The sequence below is a fragment of the Rhodnius prolixus genome, unplaced genomic scaffold (genome assembly GCF_049639745.1).
Source record: "Rhodnius prolixus isolate KJV_2025 unplaced genomic scaffold, Rpr scaffold_6, whole genome shotgun sequence".
Taxonomy (NCBI): Eukaryota; Metazoa; Arthropoda; class Insecta; order Hemiptera; family Reduviidae; genus Rhodnius; species Rhodnius prolixus.
Window position 1 is genome coordinate 14,033,776 of NW_027411634.1, and position 15,486 is coordinate 14,049,261.

General features: G+C 30.8%; 1 protein-coding gene across 12 annotated transcripts in view; it reads right to left on the reverse strand.

The window, feature by feature from the left end:
• Positions 1 to 15,486, reverse strand: part of bbc (choline/ethanolaminephosphotransferase 1 bbc) — a 28,594-nt gene that overhangs the window by 11,914 nt on the left and 1,194 nt on the right. For 5 of the 12 annotated variants that reach the window (XM_074141895.1, XM_074141894.1, XM_074141897.1 and 2 more), the window contains exons 3-9: positions 15,042 to 15,164; positions 14,856 to 14,959; positions 12,544 to 12,678; positions 11,373 to 11,504; positions 5,440 to 5,598; positions 3,728 to 3,853; positions 1,740 to 1,875 (exon numbers count right to left, since the gene is read on the reverse strand). In XM_074141895.1, the coding sequence (XP_073997996.1) occupies positions 1,740 to 1,875; positions 3,728 to 3,853; positions 5,440 to 5,598; positions 11,373 to 11,504; positions 12,544 to 12,678; positions 14,856 to 14,959; positions 15,042 to 15,164 (915 nt within the window). Of the gene's footprint in view, positions 1 to 1,647; positions 1,876 to 3,727; positions 3,854 to 5,439; positions 5,599 to 11,372; positions 11,505 to 12,065; positions 12,198 to 12,543; positions 12,679 to 14,855; positions 14,960 to 15,041; positions 15,165 to 15,486 lie in introns of all 12 variants that reach the window. The other 7 variants (XM_074141899.1, XM_074141898.1, XM_074141900.1 and 4 more) reach the window with 5 other exon arrangements.

Genomic DNA, 15,486 nt, shown 5'->3' on the forward strand with positions numbered 1-15,486 from the left:
GAAACATTTCAATTATAACTAACACAATAGAGACACCGTCTTATGTAGCAAATCAGTGAAATTTGAAGCGTGTCATGAACAGCTATGAAATTAAGGAATAGTTTTGCCGATTTCCGCGCGAAACTAATTCCAAATATTACGAAGGTGATTTCAGTAAGAACGTTCAAATTGTTGCAAGCAAAGACAATACGCAGATTTTCAAGGCCAAAAGTAAGGGACCTGATAACATGATTACGTTTATCCTAACTAGATGACTCAACAGGTGCTATTTAGAAATAGTTTCGTTTTTATTTCGACCTACTTCAAACTAAGCTTGACACAGAAAAAGGGAAACATAATATCTTTAATATCATAATTTCATTTTATTTTTATTTATTTTTTTTTTTAAACAATAAATGCTTTCTTATGTGATGGGATCCCAGTGAGCCACACCCTCAATTTAATAAAAACAAAAATCTTAAATTTTTACTTTACCTAAAGTGCATTAATAACTAGGAACAATGATGTCCTAAGTTTTTTTTTTTTTTGCAATATTATATCGTTGCAGGCAACACTGTTAATTATCGGGCAATGAGCAGTGAGAAGCTTCTTAGAAGAGAAAATCAAAGGGCCAGCAGCTAGATTCGAATTCGAGATGTCCCACTTGGGAATCAAGTACGTATATCAATGATGTCCTAGAAATATGTTGATACGAAAAATATGCAATCGTATTTTTAATTTTCACAGATAAATAATAATTGCTTTTATTTCAATAAATATTTATTCCACGACGATTTGTAAAATTAGCACTTTATAAACTTGCAACTTTAAAGTTTTTCGGGCTTTATAAATTTAGAACTCTTTTATTAAATTATTTTTAAATACAATTAATACTCAAAATTTATAAGTTGTTAGAAAAATCTAAGCGAACTGAATGAATTAAACATGAATTATTTAAATTAATGAAACATCAGTTTATAGCAACAGCTTAAATTAACTAAATCACCGAAAAATAAAAAAAAACTTCAGATTTAAATATTTACTATTACGAGAATTTAATACCACAATTATTTTAATAGTCTGTTCATTTTAATTGGTTAACTGGTGATTAAGAAACGATAGTAATAAAATTAATTAAACCGTGTCTAGACTATTAAACACACAATAAAGAAATTTGGATTTAGATGAAATAACAATTAACAACTTGTATCTATCTTATATCTTCAACAACTTGAAGCATTCTTCAATGGAACTCTAGCCGTTCTTTTGTAGAGAAAGAAGGAGGGGTGAAATTACAAATCAAAATCTACAAGTTACATCACAAAACAGTCAAATATCATTTCCTCGCTTAAGCAAAACTACTATCGCAAAAAAAAACATCTCTAATTAAAAGAATAAAGCACATGATGCTAACTAATAAAGCAAACAAAGCAAGCGAATGACTTATGCAATTTGTAAATATAAAATAAATTTGTACAAAGCATAATATAATGTTTAATATATCTGGCAAGAAATGGCAGTCTCTACGAACAACGATGTACAATTAACAAAACTTTTAAACAAAATATATATTATTAATTTGAAATCAAAATAATTATTTTAATTTTGCCTTTCATTCAAAACACCCCCACCGGCACACCCTTAATTAAAAAAAAAAAAAAAAAAAACCTTATAATCTTTTAACTCAGTGCTACTTCGCCTCATTTAATGGTAATGTTTCCTGGATCTTGACTGTCTGTTATTTGATACAGTTGTCGTACCGTTTTTATTAGAAGTCTGTTGTATTGTTTGAGACGTGACTGATGGAACTATCTTGAATAAATGTATCCTCATATGGTCGCAGATCTCCAAGCATACTTGGCGCGAGTAACGTATCAAGTCAAAACAAACCCAAATCTGTTTGCAAGATTGAAAATATTAGAAAGATATGAATAAACATTACCAAATAATACAAGGTAGAATTACTATACAGGGTGAACCAGTAAGTAATGTCCATAGGCCTACTGTGTGTAGTACATCTAAAGTGGAGTTCAATGACGTATTGGCCAACTTCATATTTTCCTCTGTTCTTGAGTGACGTCACTTTAAAGTTTTTTTCTAAAATCATTACTTTTTTCCAAATAAAAATGTTATTACTCCAGAACGTTTTAGTCCGAATTCGATTCTGATGACACGGTTAGAAAGACAGATAAATTTTCTAAAAATTGATACCATTTCGAAGAATAAGTTATTCTCCAAACAGCCTCAATCTTCCTCCGGATGCTGGAAAATAATAGTAATCGAAATTTTTAAGTAAACTCATTCGGCTCTTATGTGATCATTATCAGACCTAGGTGCTGGCCACTTTTTATAAAAGTTTCCTTGTCTAATGGGCTTTCAAACGGTATATCATTTTCCAGGAATCTTTTTATCTTCGTATGAGAAATTACGTTTGTTTTGCAAGAAAACGTGTTCACGAGCACTCAAGAGTGTTAGTTATCAAGTTGTTTAATTCATTGAAAACTCTTTTAGATGGACCAGTAGTCAATTTTAAAGTAGGTTGTCTTTAAATAAGGAAGTTAAAGGTTACAAATTGCACTAAAAAAAAAAAAAAAAGTCTAAACTCTGAAATATTTGAGAAAATGTTAGGAAATATTTTAAACAAGTATTACTTTTATAAAAAAAAAATCATTTAGTTTGTATTTACTCCAAATTACAATTTCACACACAACTACCCTGTTGAAAAAGAAAAAAATGTGAATAAGTCTTAACAACCCTTTGAACCCACTAACAGATAATCTTTATAATCTGAATTAGGTACTAACCAATACAACTAGGTGCCTTACAAATAAACTTCCCTTATCTGTTAGACTTGGTTTCAAAATTTTCTATTGTACCATAACACTGATGAGTGCTCGTGAACACGTTTTGTGGTAAAACAAACGTAATTTTTCATACGAAGATAAAAAGAATCCTGGAAAATGATATATCGTTTGAAAGCCCATTAAACAAGGAAACGTTTATAAAAAGTGCCAGCACCTAGGTCTGATAATGATCACATAAGAGCCGAATGAGTTTTCTTAAAAATTTCGATTATTATTATTTTTCCAGCATCCGGAGAAAGATTGAGGCTGTTTGGAGAATAACTTATGCTTCGAAATGGTATCAATTTTTAGAAAATTTATCTGTCTTTCTAACCGTGTCATCAGAATCGAATTCGGACTAAAACTTTCTGAGTAATAACATTTTTATTTGGAAAAAAGTAATGATTTTAGAAAAAAACTTTAAAGTGACGTCACTCAAGAACAGAGGAAAATATGAAGTTGGCCAATACATCATTGAACTCCACTTTAGATGTACTATACACAGTACTATGGACAATACTTACTGGTTCACCCTGTATAATAAAAATTACAAAAAAAAGAGATAATGCTAAAATGTTATGAAATATTATTAAAGCTCTTCCCTCGTCTTATTACAGAAAATCAACCTAAATGAGGTTCTTTACAATAAGGGAATCGTTTAACCAGAACAAATGCTTATTATCAGAAGATGTTTTTAACCTTGAAACTTAACTTTAAAACGGTGACTCAAGTCACCAGTCGCAAGTAACTGATTCCTCAAAATAAACCAAATAAATTGCAAGGAAGCAATAAGTTTTAAAAAATAATTATGTTTTAATTTGATTTTTATTTTAGAGAGCTTTATTGGAAAATACATGTACATATATTTAGATTTAGCAAGATTTTTAATTAAAAACAAAACTTACCAAACAAATCCATAGTACTATGTGTTCTGGTATAAAAAAATTAAAATATTGGTTGAGGAAGAGCATAGCAGGACCGATAAGTGAAGAATCGAAATAGTCCATTTCATTTCGTGTCATATGTGCAACCTGTAATGAAACAGAAATTAATATCTAAATAGTAAAACATCACGGAATTACAGAATGAAGGAAATATTTTAATAATCCTATTTAAATGAGAGATTAGTTTACAGAAGAATATGAATAATGGGGAACATTTTTCTTGGCGGCTTGCTATCGAATTTTTAAATGTAATTTTGAGAAACAGCAAGAAATAATAATACATCTTTATGAGATTTTAGTCGAACTCGATCAATAAGAAGTTCCAATGATTTGTTTATTTTATAAAGTAAAGTAAAGTAATTGATTTTTTCATGCAGGCTTTACGTCCAACTACCAAATTAGGTGTCGTGGACGGAGGCGACTAGCTAAAATACTTTACTGTAAAGTTTCCATATTAAACATTAAATAAAATCCAAGGCCTAGACCGGGAATCGAACCCAGTAACACATTATTAGCTTTGTAGGCCTTGCCTCTTACTGCTCGGCAACCGTGGCCTGCACGTCCAATAAACAATTGATGAGCAATGCATACATGCTAGTTTTTATGCATTCCAGCATAGAACAATCCTTCTTTAAGTTATGTGACTACAACTTCTCCAGCCGCTGAAAGCTGAGGAGCCCAACTCCTGCATAACTTCGGTTTACTTCGAGGAAATTAAGTATTCTAAATAAGTATCCACTTAAATATCACTAATTAAACCAAACTCAATGGACACTCAGAGATTGAAGGTAATACTAGAACTGATGAACTAGGATAGGGTAAGGCAGGGGTCCCCAAATTACGGCCCGCGGGCCACATGCGGCCCCCACCGCACTTCCGGAAGAGGCATCTCTTTCATTGGTGGTCAGTGAGAGGAGCACTATATGTGGCGGTGCCGCTAAAGCGCTGCGTAGCTCATGTACAGAACTACTTCCGATGACGCGGGATGCACGAGTCACGGTTCCGAAAACAGTGTAAAATAACAGCAGAAGTTGGAAGAAAGGCAAAGCACTATAACTACCGGACATTGACCATCTTATTAGCCAAAAGCAGGTCCATAGTTCCCACAGAAATACTGGGCAGTTTGGTGATTTAAATTTACTTGTTCTTTATTTGAAATATTCTATTTGTTCCCGTTTTGTTTTTCTTTTACTTTAAAATAGTTTGTTTTATAGTCCGGCCCTCCAACGGTCTGAGGGACAGTGAACTGGCCCCCGGTGTAAAAAGATTGGGGACCCCTGGGGTAAGAAAAGGGAATAGATCGTCTTCTTCGGTTATCTCGGAAATCTTGGGATTTTCAAGAAGTGGAGGATGAGGTGATTGAAGAGGAACCGGACAGAGATAAGAGGCAGTCATCAAGCAGTCATACAGAAGGAATTAACTCTGATATTACAAAGTATTTAAGTGTCTAGAGCAGATTTTTCAGTGTTTAGTAGTTTAACTTTCACCTCAACAGCATCGGAAAGCAAGTTCTGATCAAAGGAGGTCTGATCAGGAAAATTATAAGTGACTTTTTTTTTTTTTTCTTTCTAGGTTTTGGAGGTTCGCGTGTCTCACTTTTTGCAGCCCTAATAATAATACAGTATTATATTACTGACTTGACTTTAAACAATTAATCATAAATATATACTCACAACTAGTCGATTGGTAACTTTAGCTGCAACCAGTCCAAATGCCAATATGTATAAGACTGGATGATTCTCATAAACATGTTCAGTGCTTTTTCTACAAATTATAAAAGCAGGTACAACAACTAGGCTGAGTGGTATTACGGGCGAAAGTACACTGGTGCCCTGAAAATATACAATATAAAAATACAATGTAATCTAAAAACGAAAAATATATTTTAAATTTTTTAATAATTATAGTAGTTAAAAAGAATTAGTAGTACTCGTGTGCTAACTTAGTGCGTGGGTTTAGTCCATATATTATTTGCTCATTTCTTCTGCTCATAGCACTTTTGGCAAGAAATTATGCTAAATAACCTCAATAGCAGAGAAATACTCATTAGCCCCTAATATCATACTAAATTCTCGACATCTTTTTTTTTTTTTTTTTAACGAGGTGTGGCTATTAAATAACGAGACTGATGCTGCTACAGAAGAACTATGCATGCGCCAAATCCTAACGACCGACAGCTGTGCAGCGTAAAGCCTTCTCTTTCGATTGCAGCGTCTCACGTGTTTGTAGAGAAATCTGTCTGACCGGAACCGTCGTTTCTGTAAGAGATGTTAGTTTCGTTTAGCCGAAAACATGATACCACACAATGTAGAAGAGCAACGAATTGTTGTGAAATTTCACATGAAACTGGGTAAAACCGCCTCTGAAACTTATCTTTTATTATAAGAAGTTTATGGCGATGAATTTTTATCATGTGCGCAAGTTTTTGAGTGGTTCAAGCGTTTCAAAGATGGCCGAGAAGACGTCGGAGATGATGACCACCCGGATCGCCCTTCCACGTCCAAAACGGATGAAAAAATCGATTATAATTAATTAACATTACTACCGTGAGGTGCTTGCTCAACTCCTGTTGAAAGAGTAAGGAAAAAAAACGACCCGATTTGTGGAAGAACAAGTCATGGGTTCTTCATCAAGACAACGCACGCGCCGGGCTCACACTGCATTGTCTGTCAAGTACAACATCCCAGTTTTAGGCCATCCGCCTTATTCGCCTGACCTGGCCCCATATGACTTATATCTGTTCCCCAAAGTCAAATCTGCAGTAAAAAAGAATCACGATTTCAGTCCGTTGAAGCTGTGCAAGAAAAAGCGGCACACGTCATGCAGGTGCTCACAGAAAAAGACTTCCAGCATGGTTTCGAACAATGGTAAATTCGCATGGAGCGTTGTAGGGATAGAGGAGGGGTGTATATTGAAGGTGATAATAACTAAATATGTATAAATTTAAAATAAAATGTTTTACAGCAATAGTCTCGTTATTTAATAGCCACACCTCGTAACGCTCATCTCTATTCCTCGATCTTACATTTCTGAACTATCATTCAAGTTTAGAAAAAAATTATTGCCATATTTTTAATATTATTATTAACAATTAATATTTAAAATTGCAGATAAATTGAACAAATCCAGGCAGAACTATTTTTAAATTTAATTTCATCATTGAAAATTACAAGCAATTTTGACACTATATATATTTAAATAACAGCAATCCCAGGAGAGCAAAAAGGATACCCATGTTCAGGGCTCCCATCTATTTCTTTGGATTTATCTAATGTTAAGGAAAATTACACTCGTTTCAAAACTTAATGAACAAGAATCCAAGAAATTTGCCAGTTTTTTAATTAATATTGCTAACCCAAAGTAATAATTAGATGCATGAATATATTTCAAATATATTTTTGATTATTGAAACTTACTACAAAGATTATAAAAAAAAGAGCAAATGACTTTAATTAACGCAAAGATTGGTACAAAAAAAGAGTGAATAATTGTTATAATTTGTTTCAAATACAAACAGAATGAGAATGTTGGTGCAAATAAAATATCGCATTTCTTTGCTAATGAGGTTCTAAATTCCTATCGTAAAACAATGTAGCAATTGAATTGGGCATCAGCACCCACGTAAACTAAGTATAGCAATTAATTAGTAAAAATGTTAGTCATAGATTAATACAAAACAGTTTTAGTGAGGACAAAATTATTGCATACTTCTGATTTTTTAAAGAAGAAAGTTAAAAAAAGTAAAATAATTTTGAGAATAAGTATTTGTTGGTGGCCCAAAAAGAGTATTTCGAGTTCATTTAGAAATACATACTTAGGTTCTCATAGTCTACAAAGAACTACTTCAACAGAATTACGGAAAACTGTCTCAATTATTACTCTAAGTAGGACTTTTTTTTTGTTGTTTATTGAACAAAAGTATTAGGTCTACAATGATGGAGCAGTGAACAGTACAGTTCTTTCTTTCCATACGGCGGTTTTAAAATGTTAGAAAAATTAAAAGATCAATTTTTAAGACATTTATTTATACAGGAATACACTTTCTGCAAAAGCTAAAGTCAAAAATATCTTTTAAATGTTAAATGGCGATATAATCTTGGCCGAGATGCGACCATGTTTTTATTGGAGCTAAAGACTAACTCAGAAACTCATTTTTTCTACTTTAGGCCAAAAGAAAAACAATAATTTAAACGGATTAACTTTATTTAATTAAAACCATTAAACCATTTAAAAAATTAAAAGTGATGCAATAATTTTAAGTTTAGAGATGCTCAATATGCTTAAGGTTAGTAATAATAATCAACTATTAAAAAGTAATAAAAAATTATATTCTGTTAAAAGAACATAAATGACGTGAAATATGTAAAAGCAATAAATCAATAATAAAAGAAACAACTATAACAATAATTTTTAATGCAAATAAATTACAGCTTTATTTACTAATGATGTATTGTATTTAACAAAAAATAATAAAGGTTTAAATATTTTATACTTTTTCTGTCCTGCTTATCGCAGAAAACCCGCAAAATGAAATTTATCACTTACTAAGAACTCAATCTATTTCTGAAAGTCAACTAATTATGTTAAACGAATATAGATGTGTTAAATATCATTTAGGATTTTTGATTACAGGACCACCCCCCACTCTTTCGTTTGAATTGTTTTTAATTCACATCATTTATGTTGGAATGCCACTAGTACAGATTGATTTTTATTAGCTAATAACGATCTGTTCTGTAAATTATTTAAAAAGTTTTATTTACTGAATACTAGATTCAGGAAAATAAGAATATCAAAAAAGATCCAGTTGTTTCAACAGATTGCCATAGCTACTCCAGTAAATATTATTCATTTCAGCCATCAATTTAATTCTTGAATTGTATGAACTACCCACAGTTAAAAAACCTTTTACTGCAGTGAAATTGAATCAAATTTATAAAATCAATTAAAAGATGTGGTAACAAAAAAGGAAGCAGCAAAAACAGTACAATTAGCAGACGTGGTATTTATACGATTCAAGGTCCGTAAAATATGCCTAACTATTTTTATTTTGCTTTTTTTAAATTTTTAAAGAGGCAAATACTTGATTGACCATCCAATCCGTAAATGAAATTTGCATCAGGCAACATAAATGGAGGAGATCGACGACCATCCAATGGATTGGTGCCATTAGTTCGCCGCATTGGCAACCTTACTCAGCAACCATCCTATGAGATAAGCTTTATGAGTTGAATTACCGCTAATCCAACGACGCTTTTATTCGGCGATTAGGATTTGAAGGAAGTGTTGTATGTAAATCAGAAGGCTCTAATGCCTGTCAACGTTATGGTTGAGTTTTTTTTTTTTACCTTAGCAACGAGTTTTGGCTATTTCAGAAAAGAGAGGAATATTTAGGTCAGACTGCAATGTTTTGATTGGAGACGTAGTAACTACAGTTCTTAGAATTTTAGGTTATAAAGTTTGAAGTAGGTTGATGTTGAATCTTTTAACGCTCTCACAGAGCTGTATGTCCATTTAATTCTAAACCTTAATTTATAAAAATACAAACCATCGAAGTTTTTTCGTAATCAAAATCAACCAATTAATTTTGTATGAATTTTGTTAAATTTTTTGCCTCATGTAGTTTATAATGCCCTTGGATAGTGTGAAACATCTGGAACTCTTTCAATTGTGCAAACATTTTGTTAGATTTATACTTTACAATAAGCTATTAAAAATTTTCTGTTGTGGCAAGATTTTAATTTATTACGTTTATGTTAAAATAAAATAAAATATTAATCTGAAAGATGCTTCATGCGTTAAAAAATTGAAAAAAAAAACAGGGTTAAATATAAAATAAAATTAAGCATGACCAAAAGAAAATTAAAAGTGCTTAAAACCATAAAGAGAAAAGAACGTTGAAGTGTGTGAAAATAAAAACTAAAAGACAAACTGAAAATATAAAAATCAATAAAAGAACTATATACATACACTACACCTTAAAAATCACCACCTTGTACTAAAAAGAAGAAAAATCTAAATCAATCACTAGTTATTTCAAATGAAATTTACAAAATTAAAATCTAATAAAAAAAAATTTATCAATCAATAAAACCAAGCACCCATATCAGTTTTACAGGACGTGGAACTTATCGTGAAAAAAAAGGCAATACATGAAAGGAATATTCATGTAAGAATAACAACATTATCAGCGTTTCAGTGTGGTCGTAAATTAATGGCAACGATGTTATTAAAAATATATATATATGTTTGGCCTTGTGATGCACTTAAAAAAAATTAAGTGGTTCTTTATTAGGTACATAAATAAAAAGAAAAATGGTGAAATCGTACTATGAAATTGATTAATTCCATGATTAATCAATAAAAATTTAAAGAGTACCTATTAATTTTTTTCGAAATTCATTTTTGTAGTTTAATGTACCTATTCAATTTCTGGACAGTTAAATCCCTTATCAGTTCAAGTGCTTATAATAATAAATTTATTCTACTCAAGAAAATACACTGCAACAATTTTTTTATTGATATTTTAAATAAGTAGTGGTTTTAGCTTTAAATAAACTTCTAGTTTGGAGAAAAGTTTTTCTCGGACCACAAAAAGAATAATATCAAAATAATTTGAGGTGTGGAACTGATCATTGCTGGTCAAAATACAGATGTTCACTCTAACTAATCAATCAATAAAAGATGCAATAAGGACCGCAGAATCTGGTGTAAATTTGAGAAGATCGTGAAAGCTATTTCCTTAAAATCTTTCAACACAGCCAGTTTTTTTTAAAAACAGAATTATGAGTAAATAAAGCAAGGAAATCCGCAAGGTTAAATAACATTTCTGGTGGAAGTTTTAGTGAACAACATTCAATAATAAAAGAGAATTATTTTACTACTTATTCTTTACGTTGAAAAATAACATTTTTGTGGTTGAAGTATCCTTACATGAAAGATATTCGCAAGAATGGTCGTTTTGGTTTAGACTAATAATAAAAGAATTCAATGAACGGGTTTCACCTAAAGTAAACAGCTGAAATAAAGAAGAAACTTGGATTTGAAATTGAATATGTAACATTCTCATCCTAATCAACCAGTTTATGCTGATTAAATTAAATCATAAAAAAAACTGAACGACCTACATTGCTAAAAGAAGAGCTCCATTTTAAGTTTTTTTTTCTTTTTTTTACATATCCCAAGTCCAGAACAATCTATTCTTTATTTGGAGAAGAAACGGAAGTTACTGTAATTGGCAGATTTGTTGTTTTCAACAAATGTAGAGCCCTTTTTGGAAATAGATTATCACATAAACTGTTGAAAAGCAGAAATCCCACTACAAGGACACTATTTACTTCTTTCAAAGTAGCAATATCTCCTCTTTATGTTATATGTTGAAATCATATAGTTTATACTGAAGCAGGTTACTTTTCAATTTATAGGAAAACGCAATTTACAATAATAATTGTTTAATAGGATTGATACTATATATACAGTATTACTTTAAATAAAAAGTATGCTACAAGATTATTTAAAAAAAAATTAAAAATAAAAGTAAAGGGATATTTTTTGTTTTGTAAAAAAGATTTTTGTTTAATTTATTTATTCATGCTATGGAACTCACAGCTACTGAGGATCCATTCTTTCCTATGCCCCCAGTAAGTACGACGGAGGCAGTTCTGTGAAACAAGTATATTGCGAGCAATGTCCCAATAAATACTTGGCACTGCTTTACATCGAAGTCGAGCCAAGGGATCTGTCCAAGGTAACATACAAAACATACAACATCCAAGGCGGATATAAAACATTTACTTTAAAAAAAGAAAAAATGAAATAAAACAATAAATAAAAATGTAATAAAGGAACTTACAGATAGCAGATTATTTGTATATTTAAGAAAGAGTAAAAATCAAATGAAAAATAATTGCAACAAATAAGCTGCCACCTTTGATTTAAAAAAAGTAAAAAACACATGCGAATCTCGTTCGCTCCTGTCTGTTTAACCCATCAATATTCAATATTAGAAGATACAAGTTTTACCAACAAAATACAAATAAAAAGTGCTGCGGAAAATTACAGAAAGCAACATTTAGCTTCACTATTAAATATTATTTTGTTTCTTTATACTTGGCTTTCCTAAAGAAAAACTGAAGTAAAACATGTTCTAGGTGAAAATAAAATTTAAAAAAAAATAAATAAAATAAGTGGGCCATGCGACATGAGGTGCCTGAAGTTCTCTACAAACGGCACATGCGCAGTTTCGGTGCAAAACAACTCTTTAAATGTCTTTTTCTTTCGGAGTGACTCAACAACTTACGGCGACTGTCGACCCATTTTTTCCAGCTCCGCCTGTCCAAAGAAATGGACAAAAATCGAGAAATACTCGAAAGAATGCTCCCATAAATACCGTTGCCATTCCATGATTGTAAGTAAGATTGATGATTGGAATCTAAGGGACAATATTATAGTTTATTATTTGACATGTGATAGAAAGATGTTAGTTCAAAAGAAAACATTCATCACTTTTGTTTGAACAAAAGTTAGTGTGACAATCCCTTTTTTTTTTGCAAAAAATAACCAACAACAAAACAAAAAACAGGAAAAGCATTCGCATCATGAAAAGTTCGAATATTATAACAGAAATTCATTAAAATTCAAAAAACAAATAATAATTAGATTCCTCATTAATGTGGCACGCATTTAGCAATTAGCAAGTATTATAAGAAAAGAAAAGTAGTGCAACCCAATTTATTAGTTCTTTATTTCAATTGGTCATGCTATGTCGCATAACTTACGGCAACGGTTGAGCCATTTTTTCCAACCCCTCCGTTAGAAATATCAATGAAAAGTTGATACAAAGGCACTGAACAACAAATAATCGTCAAAAGAAAAATTAAATGACGTAATTCTAATATACCTATTGCTGGCACCTGTAAAAATAAAATAAATATAAAAACAAAAAATAAATAAAGTAAACATCCTTCAAGGGATATGGTACACAACAGAACATATAGTTTGTAAAATGTCGGATACCTCTCTTACCATTCTTAAGCGAGAATCTATTTATTTCGCTAAGATTGGATTATTTGACAATAAAACTGAAATAAATGAATTATTAAATAAAATGAGTTATTTGAAGGAGATAAGTGAAATTTTACGATTACATTCAACAGAACTAAATGCATCGAAATACTATCGAATCCTTCAACAAAGAAATAATAAATTTAAATTCAATCATTCGCACAGTTTCCTAGAATAATAACTTTTCTGGCTAGATTTTTAGGTTTGCTTTGTAAAAGCGAGAATCACGAAGTCAATATTTTTTAAAGATATCCATACCAAGACTAACTTGAATTTCATGACTTCCTTCCACCCTCCAAATTCAACTTTCAAGAAAATTCTCTTAAGAAAGATGACATTAACGCTCGTAATTATTCATTATTAAGAATGATAACCATGCCACTTAGCATAAATTTATTTGAATTATTATTTAATAGTACTTGTGTTGAACTAATTTTGTTTAATCTTTAAAATATTCTTTGAATTATTTAGAACTCTCTACGAAATGTCCATTTTAAAAGCAATAAAATTTGATTATATTACTTTGTTTGTAGCAGTAAACAAATAAACGAAGAATTTTTGAACGAATGAAGCAATAAACCATGTTCTTGATACCATTTAAAAAATAATTCATCTTTGTTACTCCCATTCTTAAGGATGCACTATTCGCTTTAATTCAATTCCCACATAATAATAAATCTTCCCCTCTTCTCGTTTTATAAATGTTACTCAGTTAACCTTTACTCGTCTAGGAATGTAACCTACCAGTTTAATTCAATCACTAAAGATTGTAATTTACTGTACATTTATAACAAAATAATTCTGAAAAATATTAAATTTATATTAATTATAAATTACAAAAATATAATTATTTTTTAATAAAATCTTGAAATTATTAATTTACTACAAATTCTGTATTCAGTTGTCAGCCAGAAAAGTTTTTATTCTAACAAAATAATTTGGTTTTTGACAATTAACTGACACAAGCGTACTCGTTTAACCATGGTTTATTTCAACATCAAGATAACCCACACATTTTTAAATAAATATAAGAACAGTAAGAATGATATTATGTATGATTAAGTATGAACAGCAACTATTTATTCTTTTTTATCAAAAAATTATGAGTAACACAATAGCCACCGCACGGACCAGGTCTTTCACTTCTGATTGTGACCATTTTTGAGTTAATTAGCAGTCGAGTAAATTTGTTTCGGCAGTGAATAAAATTTTTATGGGTAACGTGTACGAAAGTTGAGCAAAGGAAGATCACAGGCGAGGTCTTTTAGATACAAAAACTACTCAGGAATGGTCTAATGGCGAAAAGAAGACGAAACTTTTATCTTCTAATGGAATCGAGTTGGATGGGAGTCTCTCGTTCGCCATGGCTCTGGTGTTCTTGAGTGTTACATAGTCGCATGTTTATATTTGGAGACACACACAATAAGATCTACTTATGACATATGTGCAGCCTCTTCCTTATCTTGATTCAAAACTAGGTAACATCAGATGGGTCATATATTATTAATAACTTGCAAACTAATTTCGTTCAGGGTAAGGTGTTATTTATCACACAGATAATATCAATTAAAAAGGATTAATGAAAAATGCATCAAATAAATTCAGGGCATGATAGGCTTAGTAGCACAGAAAAATATTAAAATATGAATGTTACAATAATGAAAAGTGCATGTACACCTTGTCCTCAGGAAATGGAGTTACAAAACGAATGTACAAGAAACAATGACCAATCGTATAGAATGAAGCTTAATAAGAAAGACTTCAAGGGCATGTTGCAAATCAAATAAAAATTATGTCTACAAATAAAATCCACACAGACTCGGTAGGTTAATAATAAATTTATAATCGAGGTCAAATGATAACAGTATATGTATCATCAAACAGTTATAAGTGCCAGCTATAATGAGTCCTCTATAATAACAAAAAAAAAAAAAATAAATAATAATAATAATAAAATCAAATGATTAATGAGTATCAATATCAGTACTTCAATATCTGTGCAACAAAAGCTGTCAGAAAAACATACCTTTATTGACCAAATTTCTGGCCCAAAAAAAGCCGATATTAAATGTATTCCCATTATTGTAAACTGCGCCTCAGTGACATCTACCCGACCAAACCTTAAGGTGCCTAAAATATTTAAACTTCTTAAAATATGAAACAAATTTAATTAAGGACTTAATATTCACGGAAAAAATGTTTATAACTTTACCTGACACATAAGCTTGCCAATGAGCGCAATAAAAGAGTGTTATCGCACAGAAACACTGAAAGAACATCCAAGATGGGTAAGAACCTAACTGTACAGCAATACATGCTGATATAGCGACAAATACTGGAAAATAAGAGAGCATATTTAATAATTATCCAACAAATGTTTTTATACATTAGTAGTTTTTTATAGAACAGAGAGTTTGATAGATATTTACATATAGACTATTGATTTACTTAAAACACGAGCTCAACCTCAACTAAGATACATTCGGTAAAAAACTAAAAACAGTTATAATTTGATTTATTTAATTTTGACCACTGTAAAACAATATGAACAAGACATTCTTAATACTACATGTCACGTTGTGTGTTTTATTAAAATTATTACACTACATGTAAGTTTAATCACGGTGAATTGAAAGATAAAACACCATTTTATCCAA